Source organism: Arvicanthis niloticus, chromosome X (assembly GCF_011762505.2).
Source record: "Arvicanthis niloticus isolate mArvNil1 chromosome X, mArvNil1.pat.X, whole genome shotgun sequence".
Taxonomy (NCBI): domain Eukaryota; kingdom Metazoa; phylum Chordata; class Mammalia; order Rodentia; family Muridae; genus Arvicanthis; species Arvicanthis niloticus.
Genome location: NC_047679.1, coordinates 25,624,637 through 25,646,174, shown reverse-complemented (window position 1 = coordinate 25,646,174; position 21,538 = coordinate 25,624,637). Strand labels below are relative to the sequence as shown.

The following is a 21,538-nucleotide window of genomic DNA, read 5'->3' as shown; positions in this document are numbered from 1 at the left end:
TTCTCTCAGTAGAATTATTTTATTTTATAGTCTTTTATTTACTTGTTTTTGTCTTTTGAGGCAGATTTCATTTTATAGTCTAGGCTGGTCTAAAATTCTCAATCCTCCTGCCTTAGCCTCTGGAGTGCTGGGATTACAAATATGTATCCTCACACACAGTTCTCAGTGTATTCTTTGGTTTGGATTTTGGTTTACTTGCTGTTTAGTCATGGTCATCTAGCATCTTCAACTGCTAGAACTAGTAATCCTCCTACTTTTACCTTCTGAGTGTTGGGTTAATATAATAGGCATGTACAGAGTAATAGGCATGTACTACCATAACTGCCTCTCAGTGCATTTTTGTTGAGTGGAATTTTTAAATTACTATACTCAGATGTTACTAAGACCTACAGAAAAAGATATATTAAAGTCAGTTGTGAGAAACTGTCGTAAGTTCCTATAAGGTTGGCCTTCAAAGATATTTAATTAGGTAATCTATTCTGAAAATAGACCCCAGGCATTCATTAGTGATTATCCCAAGCATTGAGTTTGGGAACATTGAATATAATGAAGTAAAACAAAAGTTTTAAAAATAAAAGTAGTCTGGGCTGGTGAGATGGCTTAGTAAAGGTAAAAGTTCTTGCTGCCAGGCCAGGCAACTTGAATTAGATCCCTGGTACCACATAGTGGAAGGAGAGAACCAGTTGTTATAAGATGTTCTCAGACCTTCACAGACTCACTGTGGCATGCACTTACACATGTACACAGGCATGCCTGGACCCACAGATACACATGTGCGCGCGCACACACACACACACACACACACACCACATGCGCACACACTATTTAAAAATGGTGGATAGTCAACCTTAACTTTCATTTTGTGTTGATTGCAGTGGTATTCTTGTGCCCGGAGGCTTTGGAATCCGAGGAACATTTGGAAAACTCCAGGCAATTTCTTGGGCAAGGACAAAGAAGATTCCATTCCTGGGTAAAGTTTTTGTTTATTGATCCTATGAGTTTAAGTGAGTTTTTTTTTTCAGTGCTGGGAGTTGAACCTAGGGCCTTAAGGGTAAATGCAAGGCAACTTTGCCACTGAGGTACATCACCAGCCCTTATTCAGGTTTTTGACACAAGGTAGGTGTCCTACCTTAGTAGGGGTAACATGTAATAAGTTTATTCTTGTGAAGGTATGAACTTAGTTTTAAAATTTACTATGAGGCTTATTAAACTGAATGTAGCTCCTAGCTTGGCTTTGTAAATAAAGTTTTATTGTTACACATCCACCCAATTTGATTTGCATATTGCTCATAGTTGCACAGTTGGAGAAAATCCAATGACTTGTAAAGCTTAGAATTATCACTGAGTTTATAAGAAACACTTGTCTCCTGAGAAGCAAGAAACTGGAAGAAGTCTGTCTCTGTAGTCTTCTTACCAGTCCTCTTAGATTTCCAGCAAAAAGCCATTCAACAGAATAACACTAGAATAACCCTTCTGTTTGAAAAAGACGTGCTTAAGTAGTGTGTGGTGTTGCACACCTTTAATCCTGGCACTTTTGGGGGCAGAGGCAGATGGATCTCCGAATTCAAGGCCAACCTGGTCTATGAAGTGAGTACCAGGACAGCCAGGGCTACACAGAGAAATTTTGTCACAAACAAACAAACAAACAAACAACAAAAAGCAAAGAAAAAGAGTGCTCAAGTTGAAACTGTGTATATATGTGTGGTTCTGGGGATCAAAGCCGAAGCCTTGTGTATGCTAAGAAAGCACTCTTATCACCAAGCTCCACCCACAGCTCTAAGTTAAAACTTATAATCATTTTAGAAAAGATAATACAAAAAGATTAACCCGTACCACAGGAACAGCTGTGTTAAAATTCAGTTAAATCAGGTCTTGGTAATCTTTTTTTTTTTTTTTTTTCTTAAGGAGATGAGGTCTGACTGTCTTACTGTGCTGTCTAGGCTGATTGTGGACTTCTTGCTTCAAGCTATCCTCCTGCCTTAGCGTCCAAAATTTTGGGGGCTATATTCATATATCTTATCACTGTGTCTTCTATAGAGACAGTCTTTTGAATGCTGTTGCTTAAATTGCAAAGCCTAGTTTCTGTAACAGTAAGGCCAGATAACATGGGACCTGGATGTGCTAATGGCAGCTTTGCTGCTGGTGATTCCAGTGGGAAGGGCAGTCCTCCACTGTGTTTCAGGTATTTTGGTGGGTTGATGATCTGAAGGGAAAGTTTGCTGTCTTTTTCTATGGGAAGGGTGTTAAATGCCAAGTTTTTTTTTTCTATAACCTGCTTTTTCCTGGATATGCCAGCCTCTTGGGATTCCTTTTCCAAAGAAAAAAAAATTTTTTTTTTTTTACCTTGGCCTAAGCTTGTTTTGGCCATTGTTATTTTTTTTAATGGGGTGTTCAGGCTGAGGAGATAGCTCACTGGGCAGCAAACATTTTGATTTGATCTCTAGCACCCTTATTAAAAGCTAGACATGACTACACATCCCTATAACCATAACACTGTGTGTATGTGTGTGTGTGTGGGGGGCAATCCAGGAGGATTGCTGAAGCTTGCTGGCTAGCTAGCCTAGCTGAATTGAATTCTCAAGCTCCAGATTCAAGAGACCCTGTGTCAAGGGAATAGGATAGAGATTGATAAATGCAGGACACTCAGCTTATTTTTCTGGCCTCTGCACTTGGGGCATGGAACCTCACCCTGTATGTGCATACATACCATGTACACATCCAAATAAAAAAAAGGCTCATGCATATTAGTTACTTCTCCATTGCTAGGACAAAACAACATGGCCAAGGCAATTTATAGAAGGAAGGGTTTGGGGGTGGGACGCTTATAGTTCCAGAGGAATAGGAGTCCTCTTATCGACGTCATGGTGGGGAGCGTGGCGGCAGGCAGGCGGACACCGGAGCAGCAGCTGAGAGTTCACATCTTGATTTGTAAGTAGGAAACAGCTAATTCAGAACAGCAAGGGTCTTTTGAAACCTCAGTCACAGCCTACCTGTCTTAATACTTCTTCCAGCAAGGTACACCTAGTCATCCTCTAAATAGCCTACAACTGGAGAACAAATATTTAAATGTATAAGCCTCCGGAGGCCATTCTTTCTTTTTCTCTCTCTTTCTTTCTTTCTTTCTTTCTTTCTTTCTTTCTTTCTTTCTTTCTTTCTTTCTTTTTTTTTTTTTTTTTTATTTTTTTTGGTTTTTCGAGACAGGGTTTCTCTGTATAGCCTTGGCTGTCCTGGAACTCACTTTGTAGATCAGGCAGGATGAACTCAGAAATCCGCCTGCCTCTGCCTCCCAAGTGCTGGGATTAAAGGTGTGTGCCACCACTGCCAGGCCCTGGGGGCCATTCTTATTCAAAGTATCACAGGATGTTTTCCCACAGTGTGTTTTATGTAGCTAAAGCTGGCTTCAAAGTTGCTATATAGCCAAGGATAACCTTGAACTCTTGATCCTCCTATCTTCCCTGGTACTGGGATTACTGATATGTACTTGCTTATTCCACATTGGGGAATGGAACCTGGAGTTTTGAGCGTGCTAGGCAAGTACTCAATCAACCGAACTACAGCCCTAGTCCCTCTCTGTCTTTTTTTTTTTTAAGTTTTTCTCTAAACTCAGTTTCCATCTAAAGCTCCTGATTTTCACTGTGGAGAATGTTTGCAAGTTGTTCTTGTGTTCTCTCACTCTCTCTCTTTCTCTCATTCTTTCTCATTTTTTCTCTCTTTGTCTTTGCTCTCATGTATATGCTCTTTATTCTTTTTTAAAATTTATACCCAGTTAAACATATGTAAGTTTAATAAAGACAAAATAACCAATAAGTGCCCCATTTTGTTTTACCTGCATGCATGTCTGTGCACCACATGGGTGCCTTCTGAGGTCAGAAGGCATCAGATTCTTTAGAAGTAGAATTCCAGAGGGTTGTTAGCTGCCATGTGGGTGCTGGAAACTGAAATTGCAAGAATAACAAGTACTCTTAACTGTGGCGCCATCTCTCCAACTTCAAGTGCTCTGTTTTATACAGTACAAGTTATATCTGATCTGTCAATATATAAAATATAGATGAAATAGCCAGTGAAATTCTTTTTATATTTCTACTTTGTTGTTGTTGTTCTTTGTTTTTGTTTCTTGAGACAGGGTTTCTATGTGTTGTCTTGGCTGTCTTGGAACTTGCTCTGTAGACCAGGCTGGCCTCAAACTCACAGATATCCACCCGCCTACCTGTCTCCCAAGTGCTGGAATTAAAGGCTTGTATCACCATCACCTGGCCATTTCTCCTGTCTTTATCTTCTCAAGCTTTTGCATATGTATATATTGTATGTTGAACATGTTTTTTTTTTCCTTATATCCCTATCCTCAAGTTAGTCTTGAATTTGTTATGTAGCTGAGGCTGGCTTTGAACTCCTCATCCTCCTGTCTACTCCTCCCATGTGTTAGGATTACAGGTACGCACTTCTGTTTTATAACACCATGTCTCTTTATACCCTACCCATATGGAACTTTCTGAAGTTCCTTGAGCACTCAGCCATTTCCTGCTTATCCTTTTCATCCTGGCATGCTGGTACATTGATGGCTTCTCCCTTTATATCTCCTGGATCATATGTATATGTATCAGCATCTGGAATGCTCATTGTTGTCTGTTTATAGGAAGGAGTTGGTGGGCTTCAGTGACTGTGGAGATAGGTGCAAAAACATCTGTATGGCAGCGGGGCTCATCTTTAGTTTTTAAGATTTATTTTTATTTTATGTGCCTGAGTATTTTGCCTCTGTGTATGTCTGTGCAACACATGCATGCAGTGTCCTTGGAAGCCAAAAGAGGGCATTGCATGTTGGATTTTTTGGGATTGGAGTTTCAGACATTTTGTGGGTTGCCATGTTGGTGCTGACAACCTGGGTCCTCTGCAAGAGCAACCAGTGCTCCTAACTCTGAGCACCTCTCTAACCCACCTCTGCTTTCTTGAGCACCTGGTCTATGTTGTTTCGTTTTGTCTTCTTCCCTGCTTTCTGCCATACATCTGCTCACAATGCCAGCCCCTGCTAGTGCTTTTATCCCTAAGATTAACAGCCCCACCTCTTTAGGTGGTCATCCTCAGACTAGCCAACCTCAGGTTGCCCTGTGGCTAAAGCCAGATTTTGGTTGTGAAATCTCGAGTATCAGGGACATGAAATCTCAGCACAAGGAGACTTCCTCTCAATTTGGGGGTATTGTTAGGCATGCTCTGAAAGACTCAAGGTCTTTGAAACAGCCCTGCAGCCTATATAGGTGCCTTGGTTCAAGAACAGCTATGGCAGATGGCATATTTATTTTCTGGGAACTTGTCATTTCCTTGTCTGCCCTCCAGGTGCTTCTTGTTCACCTCTGGACCTTAGGTTGTTCCTTTAAAGTTTTAAGCCCTGTTACTTTCTGCACTTCTGGGAACTATTCTGGGCGCAAAGGGGATTGTAGGATACAAAACAGGAAGTCTTCCTCTCTTACACTGCAGGGAAATACTTGAACACAAAGTGTCACTAGATCCAAACATGCTCCTGTCCTTCTCCCAATAGGAATTTGCCTTGGGATGCAACTGGCAGTAATTGAGTTTGCAAGAAACTGCCTGAACTTGAAAGGTAAGTCCAAGGTTTGCCAAGCACCATTTATTTAAAAACAAGAATGTGTCAACAATATTGGTAAATCACTAAACTTCTTCTTTGTTCTTAGATGCTAATTCTACAGAATTTGAGCCAAATACTCCAGTCCCATTGGTAAGTGGCTTGGTCATCTTTCTGGGTCCAATTATTGTTGTTTTGTTTCAGTTCTTGCCTAAATCCCTAAGGGGTAATTATTGTTTTCTCCTAACAGTGCCAGAACTTTAAAAATTATATATGAACTTATTATTACCTATTATTTTTGCTTCAAACTGCTTTTTTCCTCACTAGTCTATCTTGCCAGCTGTGCTTTGAGGAAACCCAGTCCAGCCTGATTTGTGTTTGCAACAGCTTTCAAGCTTAATGTTTAGGAAAGGATTAAATTGACTGTGACAACAGTTTATAACAGCTAATATAAATAAATGAGCTGACCCATCTCTAGACTTGTCCCTAGTCTGCCTGTTTTCCACATTGGTAGCCATCTATCTTTCTAAAACAAAAGTGACAACCATTATGGTACTGGTCCTCATCTGTCAAGATAGTCATGGGGTTAGAGAGGTGGCCCAGTGGCTAAAAGTGCTTGCAACTCTTCCAGAGGACCCAAGTTTGGTTCCTAGCACCCACATTAGGCATCTCATATCCACCTACAACTCCAGTTCTAGGGATCTGACACTTTCTTCTGGCCTCTGTCAGCATCCATGTATGTGTGCACACAAATAAAAACATAAATGGTTGTGGTTTCATTTCTTTAAGATAGGATCTCATTATGTAGTCCTGGTTCTCTTGGAACTTGATATGTAGACCTGTCTGGCCTTGAACTCAGAGAGCCCTGCCTCTGTCTTTCAAGTGCTGGGATTAAAGGCAGGCACTGCCATGCCTGACTATAAGTCTTAAAAAAGAAAGTCAGGATCCTTTGCTGGTTCATGAAGGCTCTCCTCCCATTTTATCACATGCTACTTCATTTGTTTGTCCCATGTCATTCCAGTTCCTCCCATACTTAGGGTTTCCAATTGGGACAATTGAAGTAGTACTTTTCAGGTTTTTTTTATATGAATATTCTCTATGTTTTAGATGTCTCTCTTATGATCTTCCCCCTGGGACCTCAACAAAACCAATGAAGAATTGAACAAGTTATTTTAGGAAGGCTTTATTTCTGTGCCTTTGCTTTCTTGCCACACTCATTAACAGAGCTTGACTTTCACGCTTGGCATTGGCCTTTGGCTTGCCTGATCATCAGTTGCCTGCCTGTGTACATCCAGCTACATCCCTGTTGGCAAACACACATATCTAATATCAGGGGCCTTCATATAGTGCTTATACTCTTCTTTGTTGGTTTTTTATCTTTATGGACTGTTTACAGTTGTTGGTTTTCTTCTGCTACTGTATGTTCTGGGGAACAAACTCAGGTGGTTAGGCTTGTGTGGCAGGCATTTTTAATCTGAGCTACCTCATGGGCCCTTGTTTTGTTTTAGATGTGGTCTTCCCCTATCTTAGGCTTACCTAGAACTCACTATGCAGCCCAGACTGGCCTCAAACTCGCAGCAGTTCTCTAACCATAGCCTCTCAAAGAGTTGGGGGTCACAGGTAGGAGCTGCCATGCAATTCTCTCTGTGTGGTTTTTTAAGAATTATATTTTTTATTTTGTTTGTTTGTATGTGTGCTTACATATGTGTGTAGGTGCATGTGCCACAGCACGCATGTGGAGATCTGAGGACAACTTGTGGGAATTGCTTCTTAATATCTTACAAATTTGGCTACTTGAAATGTGTCATTCAGTGTGCTTTAGCATTTTTTTTACAGATCTTTGTCACTATCATGGCAATCAATTTTGGATCACTTCATTACTTACAAAAGAATTTCCAAGGCTTGGGATGTAGCTTAGTTGGTAGAATGATTGTTCGGTCTATACAAACCCCTGAGTTCCAGCTCCAGAAGTGGGTAACTTAGGCATGGTTGTGCATGTGTGTAATCTCAGCACTCAGGAAGAGAAGGAGGCAGGAAGATGAGAAGTTCAAGGTCCTCCTCAGCTGTGTGGTTAGATCAGAGCCAACCTGAACTACATACAGGTCTTGAGACCCTGTCTTAAGAAGTAAGAAGGAAAGCCCATATGCTTTAGCAGCCATCAACCCCATCCCCTTTCTAGGTGACTTGTGATCTACTTTCTATATCCAGATTTGCCTACTGAAGTTAATTTGTATAAATGGAACCCTCTATGTGACCTTTTATGACTGATTTCTTTCATTTGGCACAATGCCTCTCCGCCCCCCAGACACAGTTTCTCTGTGTAGCCCTGGCTGTCCTGGAACTCACTATGTAGACCAGGCTGACCTCAAATTCAGAAATCTGCCTGCCTCTGCCTCCCAAATGCTGGTACTAAAGTCATGTGCCACCACTCACTGACTGGCATAACACATTCAGTGTGTATGTTGTAGCATGTCTCATTAATTCATGCTGTAATTATGGTTAATTACTGTTCTTTTGTGAAAACGTGTTTTTTTTTTTTTTTTGGTCCATTCATCTATTGATGGACATTTGGGTTGTTCCTACTTTTTCTCTATTGTGAGTAATGTTTCTGTGAACATTCATATATGGGTGGGTTTTTTGTTTGTTTTTCTTTTTTGTTTTGGTATGGCCATGTTTTCATTTCACCTAGGAGTACAATTCCTGGGTCACGTGATAACTCTGCTTAGTCTGGTGAAGACCCACCCTACTGTTTGCCAAAGGGGCAACAACATCCACAACAACATTCTGTGAGTGAGGGTCTCAGTTTCTGCATTCTCTGGAGCACTTGTTACTGTTTGTCTGTCCTCACAGCAACGCTAGTGGAAGTCAAGTGGTATCTCTTCTGGGCCTTGGTTCGCACCCCACCCTGCCCCACAGCTAAGAATTGTTGGATAGCTTTCATGTGTGTAATGGCTACTTTTGTTCCTTCTTTGGAAAAATGTCTATTCACATTCCTGGTCCCTTTTAGTTGGGTTGTTTGTATTATGTTCAGTTGTAAGAGTTCTCTGTATGTTATAGATGTAAGTTCCTTTTCACTGACATTTTGGGATAGATGATTTTTATTATTATTATTTCATGTGTGAGGTGCTAGATGTCACTAGTTCTGTCCTCGGTGATGACACTAAGATTTCCTCCAGATATTAGCAAATGTTCCTTGCGGGGAGGGCAGGGGTAGAACTGTCTCCATTAAGAATAATTGACTTTGGGCTTAAATGAAGGCTCAACAGTTAAGAATGTATGCCGCAGGCCGGATGTGGTGGCACATGCTTTTAGTCTCAGCCCTTGGGAGACAGAGGCAGGTGGATCTCTGTGACTTGAGGTTAGCCTGATCTACATAGTGAGCTCTGGAACAACCAGGATCCTGTTTCAGAAACAGATGTGTACTGGTCTTGCAGAGGGCCTTAAGTTTAGGTCTCAGCAGCCACAGTTAGCAGCTCACAACCACCTCTAACTCCAGCCCCAGGTTACCCAACGTCTCTGACCTGCTCTCGTGCACATACTTATATGCAGACACATAATGAAAATAACATAGTCACTGGTTTAGAGGAATCTAGTTCTATCTTACTCCTTTATACTCCTTACTTTTTCTCATCTCTCTAATGTGATTATCCCCACCGTAGTAGCTTAAGGGAGGAGTGTTGGCTTGTTTGTCTTTAAAATTAAGACAGGGTCTCATGTAATCAAGGATTCTGATTCTTTGCTGTTACCTCCTGAGTGCTGGGATTCCAGGTATGCATCCTCATTCTCCTTTATGTAGAGTTGGGGATGGAACCCCAGGGCTTTGTGAATGCTAGGGACGCACACAACCAACTGAGTTAGCTACTTCTGAGTGTTCTCAGTGGTTTAATATGCCTTACAGTTTGAAAAAAAAATATGTATGTATATGTATATATATGTATACATATATATACATGTATATATATATGTATACACACACACACACACACATATATATATATATCCCATCATGATAGAGAAGATGTGGTGGGTAGGACTGGTTCTTCTCCATGTTGGTAGGAGCATGAGGTACTTTATCTTATGCTGTAGGCAGACAATAAATGCCAAGCATAGCTGGCACATTAACCCTTATTCCATCTTAAACAGTCCAACATCCACCTGCCAACTAAACCCCTTGTCCAAAAGGCTTGGCTTTCTTAAACAGCACTATAGCTGGGGAACAAGTATTCAAACACACAAACAACAGGAACTTGTGGTGTGCATTTCATACTTAGACTGTGATACCCCTGCTTTATGGCAACAATTTGTTCCTTTTTTCCTATGTTCATTTTATTAAAAATGACATTTTATTTAGGTGTACGTGCATGTGTGTATATGTGTCGTGTATATATGTGTCCTATAGTTCATGGATGTGCTGTAGTAGAGACAACTTTTGTGGGATTTGGTTCTCTCCTTCCACCATACAAGTCTTGGATGTAGAATTCTGATCATTAGCTTGGTGGAAAGCATCCTTATCCACTAGGCCATCTTGTTAGCCCCATCTTTCCATTTTAAAAAATATAAATCAGGTCTGGAGAGATAATTTAGCACTTAAGAGCACCTGTTCTTGCAGAGGACCTGGGTTCAGTTCTCTACATTTACATAGCAGCTCATAGCTACCTATAACTCCAGTTCCAGGGGATCTGACCTCTCCTCTGGCCTTTGTAAGCACTACATAGACATGGTACACTTATATACATGCAGGCAAAAGACTCGTACACATAGATAAAAATAAATCTTAAAATTAATTAAAATATAAACAAATGCTTTCATCCATCTGTAACTTTTCCCCTTTTAAGATATACCATAGTACATTTTCTCATTTTTTTCCTGATTTGTTTTTTTTTTTTTTTTTTTTTTTCTTAACTTGGCATTATATGCTGGAGATCACCTCATGGAAGGATATAGAAATATTCATGCCATTTTATAGCTTTCAATTCAAACCATAATGAACCGTCACTTCCCAGCCAGATGGTACTTTTAAGCCTCATGCTCAGAAGGCCTCATATCATCAAAAAATTCCTTAGGAGGCTTTAATAGAATGTATTTTCTGAGTAATAGCTGCAGTGTCTCTGCCAGGAAAATGATGGCTTTTCTTTTTCAGGTGCTACTTTGGGATAAGAAGGGATTTTACCAGTAGGTGCCGCTATTAGACAGCTTTGTCGAGGTTAAGTCTTGGATGACAGCTTTTAACTCTGTATGTGTGTATATATATTAAAGAATAATTGACACACAGGATAAAAAATTAAGTCTATAGAATAGGTATAAAGGGATTTCATTTGTCTCATTTCGCTTTACTTCTCTTCCACAGAGGCAATTACTTTTATTTTGTGCTGTTGTTATTAGTTCAGGGACGCATGCACGGATGGAGATATACTCTTTTGGGGTGCAGTCAATGCAATAAATGGGAGCTCAAGACACCATGTGTACTAACCACTGGGCCACACCCGCAGCCACTTAGCTAGCATCCTTGAGACACTGTTCCTACCTTGTACTGATCACCTATCATTGTGTAAGAACCTTTTATGGCTTGTCTAGCTGTGTGTACCATGGGCATGAGAGTATTTATTGCATTTATTGTATTGACTTTATAGTCTTGTATTTAGGTTGTGCGCTTTCTTTTTGTAATCTGAAGTCACTCTACATTTTGACCTCCATGTACAAATATGTTCTGTATCCACACATAAGCACATCTGTGGGATGAATCCATAGAAGGGAAATTGCTAAGTCAGAGGATGTGTGCATTTTACATTTCAATGGCTCCTACACACATAAGTGAGATGAGAACAATAAAACCTAATTGCTATTGAATGTCTTTATGTGCTGAGATCACTTTGCTGGAGAAAAATAGCCTTAAGAACCAGCAGTTGTGCTGATGGCTGAAAGTCTTATTAAAGGGGGATAGAATCATAATGCAACCAAGAGCACAATGCCTGAGGAATGACTTCACTTGGGTAGATAGCAATTACTTAGTGGGCGTGGTCATTCTTGCTCTTTCAGCTAAAGAAAGTAAACATGTTGGAAACCAGGAGACTCTCTTATGATATGTCTGCTGCTACAATCTGTTTCATTTCATTGGTTGTTATGACCTCCCTACCTTTTTGGAGTGCATGAAAGTGTTATGGTTGCTTACAAAATCGTCAGAGATATTATTATTCAGAATAGGCTCTTAACAGGCACACTTGAAAGGAAAAAATAGATTTTTCTATAAGGGCTACAGTATATGCTGAGTCCAAGGGTACCCAGGAAAGAGAGCAAAAATTCGTTATAAGCTATTTCCCTGATTTATTCACAAGACCTAATAGAACACTTTGTAGTGTTGCAGAATACTTCTAGATCTGTAGCAAATCTGGTCTCTTTTCTCCTTTAAAATTGTCTCAGCTGCATTTAGAGGAGGCTTCTCAGGAATGTAGCTGACTTTCATTCTAACTATCATTTGTCCGAGGGACCAGGTATCAGAGCTCCCTGGTAAGCAGACAGGAAAGGAGCTTTAGGTAAATTAATGTACTTTTCACTTAAACATTTAAGATGGCTGACTTCTTGATTCTTTTTCCTCTACAAGACAAAGACTTGGCAGCTTTTTTGGTGGGACTCTCAAATCTCCTGGGAGAGGTTGGAGCTTATGTAGTCCCAACTTTCTTTTCTTTGTCTGGATTATCCGATCTTCCACAATAGCCCAGACCAGCCAATTCTGAGAAAGAAAGGGAACCCCCAACATAAAAGTTTCAGCTCTCCATACAAACTCAGATACTGGATTTTAGATCCCTTCTCCCACTGGAGGCTTTTCTTGCTTTTTAGTTTTTAAGTCAGTGGAGAAAAAGAATCTGTTTCTGCAAACTAGCCATGATGCCATCATTAGAATGAGGCCTGTAATCCCAGCAGTAAGAAGGAAGAGGCAAGAGGAGAGTGAGTTGGGAGTCTGTAGAGTATATTCTAGGCTATCCTCCATCACATAGTGAGACCCTGCCTCAAAACAAGACAAAAAACAAAACAAAAACCAAACAAAACCAGAATAGCAAGGGAGATGGTATAGCAGGTAAAAGTGCTTGCCACCAAGCATGATGATCTGCTTGATTCCTAGAAGCCACATAGTGGAAGGGGAGAACAGATTCTTGGAGGATGCTCTTTGATATCCATAGCACATGCATCCACACACGAAAATAAATAAAACATAATAAAACATTACTAAAAACCAAATGAAAATGTGAATTCATGTAAAATAGAACATCATGAAGCAGAATGCATGTGCTGCCTTCAAAACATAGATGGACACTCAGATGGTGGTATTGGTAAAAGAAAGTGGGGAAGGGGCGGGAGACTTTGCTCAGCAGTGCTTCCTGCTCTTCCAGAGGACCCACATTTTGTTTCTAGTATCCATAATAGGCATCTCACAGCTGCCTGTCAACGCTAGCTCCAGGAGATCTAAACTCTCTCTTCTGTCCTCTGTGGGCATGCACATGCCATAGAGACAGATGTACAGAAATACACATATTTTAAAAATTTAAAGAAAAGTGGGAGATTATAAGTATTTTTCCTATAAATTATTTTATGTGCATGAGTGTCTTGACTACGTGTGTATCTGTGCACAGTGGGCATGCCTGGTGCCCTGGGAGACTAGAAGAGGGTATTAGATTCCCTGAAACTGGCGTTACAGATAATAGTGAGCAACCATGTGGGTGTTGGGAACTGAACCTGGATCCACTGCAAGAGCAGCAACTTAACTGCTGAACCACCTGTCCAGCTCCAGATTAGAATTCTACTACTACTAGAATTCTACTACTGAACCACTCATGGTATGGCTAGAAATGTTTTAGCAAGATGCAAGTGGGCATTTGAGATTGTAGTATTGGATACTATTCTGATTAGAGTTCTTTATCATAGTTATGTCTTCATTTATCTCTTTCTAAACTAGGAAGTTTCAGAGTTAAAAACAATTTGACATCTGATTCGTGAAATAGTTACAGTTAAAAGCTGATTCCTGTGAAGGGTAATTTATGTTATGCATTAAACATAATGAATGCATTACATTTTTTTCTACCTTCAGTTGAAGCCCTGTTTGAGGTATTTCTTTTGACTTATTTTTCAACATTTGATGCTATGCAAGTTAAGAGGTTTTTTTTTTTTTTTAAAGTAAAAACAAGAACAAGACTCCAACGAGCCAAACAATAACAAATCTCTCAAAAAGACCACAACTCCATAATCCTAGCACCTGGGAAGTGGAGACAGGAGGATCAGGAGTTTGAGGCTGGCTTGGGCTATATGAGACTCTGTTTCAAACAAACAAGTAAACAAACACCCAGGTAATTTACTCCAAAGCAACCTTTTAGGCATTTGATTGGCTTTTGGAATATATACCTCATACTGGCACCACAGTGTCATCGTCATCATCCTATCTACCTCATCTTCTTCATGATAGACTGTGCTCTCAAACTGTGAACCAACCCCTTCCACCCCCTTCTTCCTTAAGTTGCTTTTGTCAGGCATGTTGTCACAACAAGAAAAGTAACTAATGCACCGGATCTCTCAAATCCCCAGGTCGCCTGCAAATGGAATTGTGTTGGTAGTTCATTTGCAAGGCTGCACTTAGGACTCTAAAGTGGACAGCCCCAAACAGTGCCCTTCCCAAAGTATCTCCTCCCACCACCATTCAGTCATTTCTATTAAAAAAAAATCAAGTGGTTGAAATACTTATTTCTAAGGCATTTCCCACTGAGCTCAAGGTACAAAAGCCTGACGAATACATTAGCTTTAAAGCATTCATGGAGTCAGTCATTTATTGTTAACATTATGGATTACTCTTAAAACGCACTAATGGGCGCTCACTTCAAATTGCACTGGCCCCTTTCAGACCGAAGACTCTGTAAAGAGGTCGGGGGTAGGGCACAGGAAAAGATGCCTTAGGCAGGAGCCATCATAACTGGAAGAAAAATGGTATTTACCATGTACAAAGTGAGTTTTGGTGTATATATACATTATGAAATGACTACTAAAGTCATGCTAACATCCACTAGCCATGTGGTTCAGTGAGTTTGGTAAAAACATTTGAGACCTACTCTCTTTAACAAGTTTTAATTATTCTATAGTTTGTTTTTTGAGATGGGGGGGATCTCATTTATCTTTGGCTGACCTTGAATTCCTGGTCCTCCCGTCTCCATCTCTCAAGTGCTGAGACTGTAGTTGAGTGTGTGTGTGTGTGTGTGTGTGTGTGTGTGTGTGTGTGTGACGTGAGCTTCCTTAATGGGGCTTGCTAGCTGCCAGCCTAGCTGCAAGTTCAATGAGAGAACTTGCCTCAAAGGAATCAAGTGAACGACAGAGCAGGATGGCCTCTTCTGGTGTCTGCATACACATGAATGGATGCATGCACACATACACATTTATATACACCATATATATGCTTCACACTTAAATACATATACACAAAGTAAATTTAAAACAAGGTAGATGGTTCCTGAAGAAGCAACCCAACGTTGGCCTCTGGCCTCCACACACAGACACATACATGTGCACAGGAACACATATGGACATACATATGCGTATGAGCAAGCATGCACACACAGCAGGAGGAGAAGTAAGAGGAGTTGAAGGAGAGACAGAGACAGACGACACAGAGAGGGGGGTGGAGAGAGAGAGAGAAAGAGAGAGAATGAGAATATGAGCGAGCGAGCATGAGTCTTCCCTTGCCTTGGTGGAGCCAGCCTACAACCTAGTGAGCAACTGAAAATTTCATGGCTCAAAACGTCCTGGCTCCAAAGTATTCATTTAGAGGGGGAATACAGATGAACTTTGGTGATGTGAGGATCAGGTTAGCATAGGAAGAGAGGTCAAGAAGACCTTTCAAGTATACTCACCCCACCACCCATTTTTTTGAGATAAGGTCACTATGTGCTGGCTCTGAATCTGCAAAAGTCCTCTTGAGTGCTGGGATTACAGGTAGGAGTCACTGTACCCTACTTCATTGTTATCCCCTTTGAAGGTTAAACTTGAAACAGTTTTCCCATGCTAGTATATCTAGCAATCATAGAAAATATCTGTTTTATCAAAGTCCTGTGTAAGTCTCTATGTCTGCTATACCCTTGCAGAGTGTGCCTACCTTATCTTAAAGCATGCCTATGTTACTTTGTGATTCCTTCCTTCCTTCCTTCCTTCCTTCCTTCCTTCCTTCCTTCCTTCCTTCCTTCCTCTTTCCTTTGTTTGGCGGTACTGGGAAAGGAACCTAGATCATCATGTTTGTGAGGCAAGTGCCCTGCCACTGAGTCACAACCCTAGTTTGTCTGTGACTCTTGGCATTGTTTTTTCTTCTTTCTGACCTTAGATTGGCTACTTAGCATGGTACTTAAGAATTTTCAAGATCTGAAGCCATGGCAAAGGGAAAGCATGTGTGATCCTGGAACAGTCTTCTCTTTATAAATTGGTCATGAAGTGTTTGCCTGGGGTTTGTTCTTTTCTTTCTCTGTCCCCTTTTATTTTTTGTGCATGTGCCACTCACTGTTTGCATATAGAACCCAGAAGACAATTTTGTGGAGTTGATTTTCATTCCATTTTTACATAGGTTTTGGGAATTGAACTCAGGTTGTTAGGCTTGTGTGGCAGGTGCCTTTGTCCACTGAACCATCCCACTGGTTTTCTCTGTTTTAAATGTTCTCTGCCATCCCTTCCATGTATACCCCTCTCAAGGCATCAGGGCACTAGGTATAAGGCCCAATGGAAATACTGCTTTCCCTATCCACCATTTCCTTGTTCATCACAGACTTATTTAGAACCTCAGTCTGGAAGTTACTATCTTTCACAATTCTTTGACCATAGTAGATGTTTGGTATATTTAGATTAACACATTCTCATTTTATTTTTGATGATGCTGGGGATTGAACCCATAGTTTGGTCACGACAAGCAAATACTTTATGATGAACCATCTTTCTATCCTCCTCTCCCCTTCTTTGAAACAGGGTCTCATGTGTACTACCAGGCTGGCTCAAACTTGCTACATATCTGAGAATGGTAAATTCCAGGTCCTCCTTTTCTCTACTTCCCAAGTGCTCAGATCACAGGCAGGAGATACCATAGTCATCTTTTGCTTTAGATATTTGGAGCTGACATAACATGTTTCCTTTGTGAGGGGCTAATTGATATCCAGGATATAGGTAGGCTAAAGTGGGAGCTAGCCTGGCCTAGGTAAGTTTATTAAAAGGCACATAAATAATGAACTTGGGGAAGTGTAGGCTACTGTTGCCTGGGAATTGTGACAATTCCTATTGTCAACTTGGCAGGATCTGAAATCAGGTAGAAGACAATTACTGAGGCACACCTGTGAGGGATTATTATTTAGCTGTTGGTAGTGTCTGTGAACGATTGATTATCTAGATTAGGTTAATTAAAGACAGAAGAGCTGCCTTGTGGATGGCACCATTCCACAGGCTGTGGTTTCAGACTAAATAAAACAGAGAGAGCAAGCTAAACAATGACTTGCATAGCTCTTTGCTTCCTGATTGTGGATGAAATGTGAACTACTGCCTCAAACTCTAGCATCTAGGATTTCCTTTCAATGATGGGCCATACTCTTGAAATGTGAACCAGCGTAAACCCTTCAGTTGAATCGTTGGGGTATTTTGTCACAGCGTGAGGAAAAGTAAGCAAGAACAAAGCTGTGAAGATCTTAAAAAAATATTAGAACTGTTTTTTGTTTTGTTTTGTTTTTTTTTTTTTTTGAGACAGGGTTTCTCTGTGTGGCCCTGGCTGTCCTGGAACTTACTTTGTAGACCAGGCTAGCCTTGAACTCAGCAATCCAAATACCTCTGCCTCTGGAATACTCAGCAGCATTGGAGCATAATCTGGCTCACCTGGCACATGATTTATGTCAAGTTTGAGAGTAGCCCAATGTACATAATGAGTTACAGGACAGTCAAGGCTCCTGAATGAGACTGTGTCAGGATCATGACTGATATTGCTTATCCCAGGAAGGAAATCTATTAGTACAGCATATTAGTTGAACAAAAGAGAGAAACCTCATCTCACAGTATATGGACTGTCTATAGTGTCCATACCTGGTGCTCACAGTCTCAGAAACATCATGGAGAACCTGTACTTCCGAAGCAAAGAAAAGAATGTCTTTTACAAACCAGAGCCAATAATAAACTTGATGGTGAGATCAGATTCCCATTAAAACCAGCATTCGGGGGTTGTGGGTGTGGCTCAGTAGTACAAGTGTGCTTTTCTACCACATGAAGTGCTCAGTGTTCTATCCCCCAGCTACATAAATACCCTACAATTACTCAAAGCAATGGAGGTGGGAGTGGTTGGGTTGAAGGGGTTATTACAACTAGTCTATCATCCAGGGAAGTTAGGGCAGGAACTCAAGGTAGGAATCTGGAGGCAGGAATGAAGCAGAGGCTGCAGAAGTGAATTGGTGCTTACTGGCTTGCTCCCCATGGCTTGAGCCCGTTTTCTTATACAACTCAGGACCACCTGCCTAGGCACATCACCACTCACAATGGTCTGGGCCCTCCAACATCAACAACTACATAAGAAAATGTTCCATAGAGTTTTCTTTTCCCAAATTATTCTTGCTTGTGTCGAATTGACATAAAACTAGCCAGCACAGCTACATACCTAGACATGCTGCTCTATTTCTTGGTGGAGGGATTAGAAGGCACCTTTCTTTAAGGTTAATTTTTTATGCTTACATCTTTTTTTTTTTGCTACAGTTAGCTTTATTCAGACTGTTCTATGCTTAAATCTTAAGCTTTTATGCTTGAACTTTGTTTGTTTGCTTATTGGCTTTTCAAGACAGGTTTCTCTGTGTAGTCCTTGCTGTCTTGGAACTTGGTCTGTAAACCAGGGTGCCTCTGCCTAGGCATGTACCACCTGTATTCTGCACTGTTCTCTCTGTCTCTGTTTCTCTGTTTCTGTCTGTTTTTTTTGAAACAGGGTTTCTCTGTTCAGTCCTGACTGTCCTAGAACTTATTCTGTAGACCAGCTTGGCCTCAGTCTTAGAGATTCTCCCTGCCTCTGCCTCCCAAGTGCTGGGATTAAAGATATGTGCCACCCCTGCTTGGCTTTTGGGGACAGAGTATCATATACCCAGGCTGGCCTCCAACGTGCTATGTAGCCAAGGATGACCTTGGACTCCTGATGTTCTAGCTCCCACCTTTTAAATCCTGAGATGATAGGTGCCTAGCTCCTGTTTTTTGACTGTTGTTTGATCTTTTTTGCTTTTTTTCTTCTTCTGCTTCATTTTCTATCAGTCAATCAACCCACAACCTGTCAAAGTACCTACCCACCTACCTTCCTGTCTATGTTCTTACTGCATTTATATGTGTGGGAGGCAGGAGTAAATTTTCTCCCTCTTCCACACAGATCCTGGGGATTGAAGCCATCTTATCAGGCATGGAAGCAAGTGTTTCCTCTTGCTACTTAATTTCTTGAATACACAACATAGATTGCAATGATGTCTGATTATTGGGGAAACTTCCGTAACCGCATTCTTTCCTCGGAAATCACAAGTATACTCTCAAGGTTAAGATAGTTTGTTTTCTGACTGTCAGAAGGAAAGAAGGCAGAGTGGCTTATTATGAAAGTTAGTGACTCAGCAATTAAAAATCATTCTCTTGTATTTGGTGAGTATAGTTTTTAAACATTTATTTATTTTGTGTGTGCATCCGTGTGCATGCCCCCACAGCTATCCCATGACACAGGTGGAGGCCATAGGACATCTTGTGGAAGTTAGTTCTCTTATGTGGGTCCTGGGGGGTCAAACTCGGGGCATCAGATTTAGCAGCCTAGACCTGTTGAGCAATCTCATCAGCCCCTCGTTATTCTTCTTGTACCAAGTGAAAAGTGGTGCTCTCATCCCTGCCCCCATCTTGCCCAGTCCCCTCCTAACGTGTAGTTGTCTTGGTTACCTTTTCTTTGTGTTGTGGCTAATACCTGACAAAAGCTACATTACGTCTATATGTTGCTTTACAGTTTGAGGGGGTACATTCCATCCTGTCAGGAAGGCATGAAAGTGAGCAGAAGGTATGGAAGTATGAGCAGAAGGCATCAAGTTGGATTGCTCTCTCAAGAAGCAGACACCATGTTAATTTCTAGTGTGCATTTCACATTGTTTTGAGACAAAGTTTTGCTGTGCAGCTTCAGTTGACCTCTAGATCCTCCTGCCTTAGCCTTCTAACTGCTGGGATTAAAGGTGTGCACCACCAGCTGAGATTGGATATTTTAGCACATATCCAAGCATATTTGAATACATTTCCCCTACCCCCTCCAAGTCATTAAGCCCTATTGATTTTGTGTCTGGTGCCTTGTGGCCACCCATGCTGTGTGCTGTGAACAGATCTTTATACAAATTTGGTCTTCCAAGGTAAAGACACTTGCTACGAAACTCCCCAGAGATGAGCTTGTCCCTGTCTAGCTTGTGTCCTATCCAGTCTCTGTACAAACTAGGTGTGGGCTTCACTGGTCACCTTAAGGTTACTAGGGATATGACTGCAGCTAACTTGATGGACATACCCAGTTTACACTTGTGTGTGTGTGCAAGCATGTACATTCACAGGCATGCCTGTGGAGGCCAGAAGGCAAGCGTCACCGAGTAGGCTAGTCTGGCTGGCCAGTGAGTCCCAGAGATCTGCCTTCCCAGCATTCCTTCTAAGTCCTTCATAACATTTTTATATTCTTTGGCAACATTGTAGAAGTATCCTGGACTTTTTTTCTTCTAATTTTTGTGTTTATTTTGTTTTATGTCTATAGAGGTTTAGCCTGCATATATATTTATATCTGTTCACCACTTGTGTGCCTGGTGCTCATGTGGGTGCTGGGAATCCAACCCCAGTTGTCTGGAAGAACAGCCAGTGCTCTTACTTGCTGAACAATCTCTAGCCTCTATTTTTCTTTTTAATTATATGTATGCATGTGTGTGTGCATGTGTGTGTGTATATGTATGTTATATGTGGGGTATGTTTAAATGTGTGTAGGTGCCTGGGGATGCTGTAAGGAGTACATTGAATCCCCCAGAACTGGAGTTACAGGTAGTTGTGAGCCACCTGATGTGAATATTTGGAACTCGTGTCCTCTGCAGAAGCAATATGCACTCTTAACCATGGAGCCATCTCTCTAGCCTATCTGGGATTTTTTTTTTTGAGACAGAGTCCTGCCTTATAGCCTTAGATGGCCTGGAACTTGTTATGTAGACAAGACTGACTTTAAATTCACACAGAGGTCTACCTATCTCTGCCTCCAGTACTGGGATTTTTTTTGGGGGGGGGTGTTTCGAGACAGGGTCTCTCTGTGTAGTCCTGGCTGTCCTGGAACTCACTCTGTAGACCAGGCTGGCCTCGAACTCAGAAATCCGCCTGCCTCTGCCTCCCAAGTGCAGTACTGGGATTTAGGGCATGTGGTATCACATTTGGCATTTTTCTTTCTTTTTAATTTTGGTGGTACTAGAGATAACCCAGGGTCATATACATGCTAAGCTAACAATCTCTAATAGTTTATTATATTACTTCCCTAGCCCCACTTTTGCCCCTATACATATTTATGTATAGTGCAGTTTCATTTTTACCTATTTTTAATAGGTGTGAATGTTTTGCCTGCATGTATATATGTATGGTACCATGTGTGCCTGGTACCCACAGACCTCAGAAGAGAGTGTTGTATATCCTGAAACTGGAATTACAGATGGTTGTGAGTCACCATATAGATGCTGGGAACCAAATCTGGGTCCTCTGCAAGAGCAGCCAGTGCTCTTAATTCCTGAGCTATCTTTAGTCCCATGTTTATTTTGTTAAAAAGTTAAAAAAAAAAAAAAAAGGGCTGGAGAGTTGGCTCAGCGGTTAAGAGTACTGACTGCTCTTCCAGAGGTCCTGAGTTCAGTTCCCAGCAACCACATGGTGGCTCACAACCATCTGTAATGGGATCCAATGCCCTCTTCTGGTGTGCAT

The 21,538-nt window shown here is 41.2% G+C and overlaps 1 protein-coding gene across 7 annotated transcripts in view; it reads left to right on the top strand.

Annotated features, from left to right (window-relative positions):
- The window catches only part of Ctps2 (CTP synthase 2), a 118,861-nt gene that overhangs the window by 37,533 nt on the left and 59,790 nt on the right, over window positions 1–21,538 (top strand). For all 7 annotated transcript variants that reach the window (XM_034485895.2, XM_034485898.2, XM_034485902.2 and 4 more), the window contains 3 exons: window positions 876–970; window positions 5,531–5,593; window positions 5,685–5,728. In XM_034485895.2, the coding sequence (XP_034341786.1) occupies window positions 876–970; window positions 5,531–5,593; window positions 5,685–5,728 (202 nt within the window). The remainder of the gene's footprint in view (window positions 1–875; window positions 971–5,530; window positions 5,594–5,684; window positions 5,729–21,538) is intronic.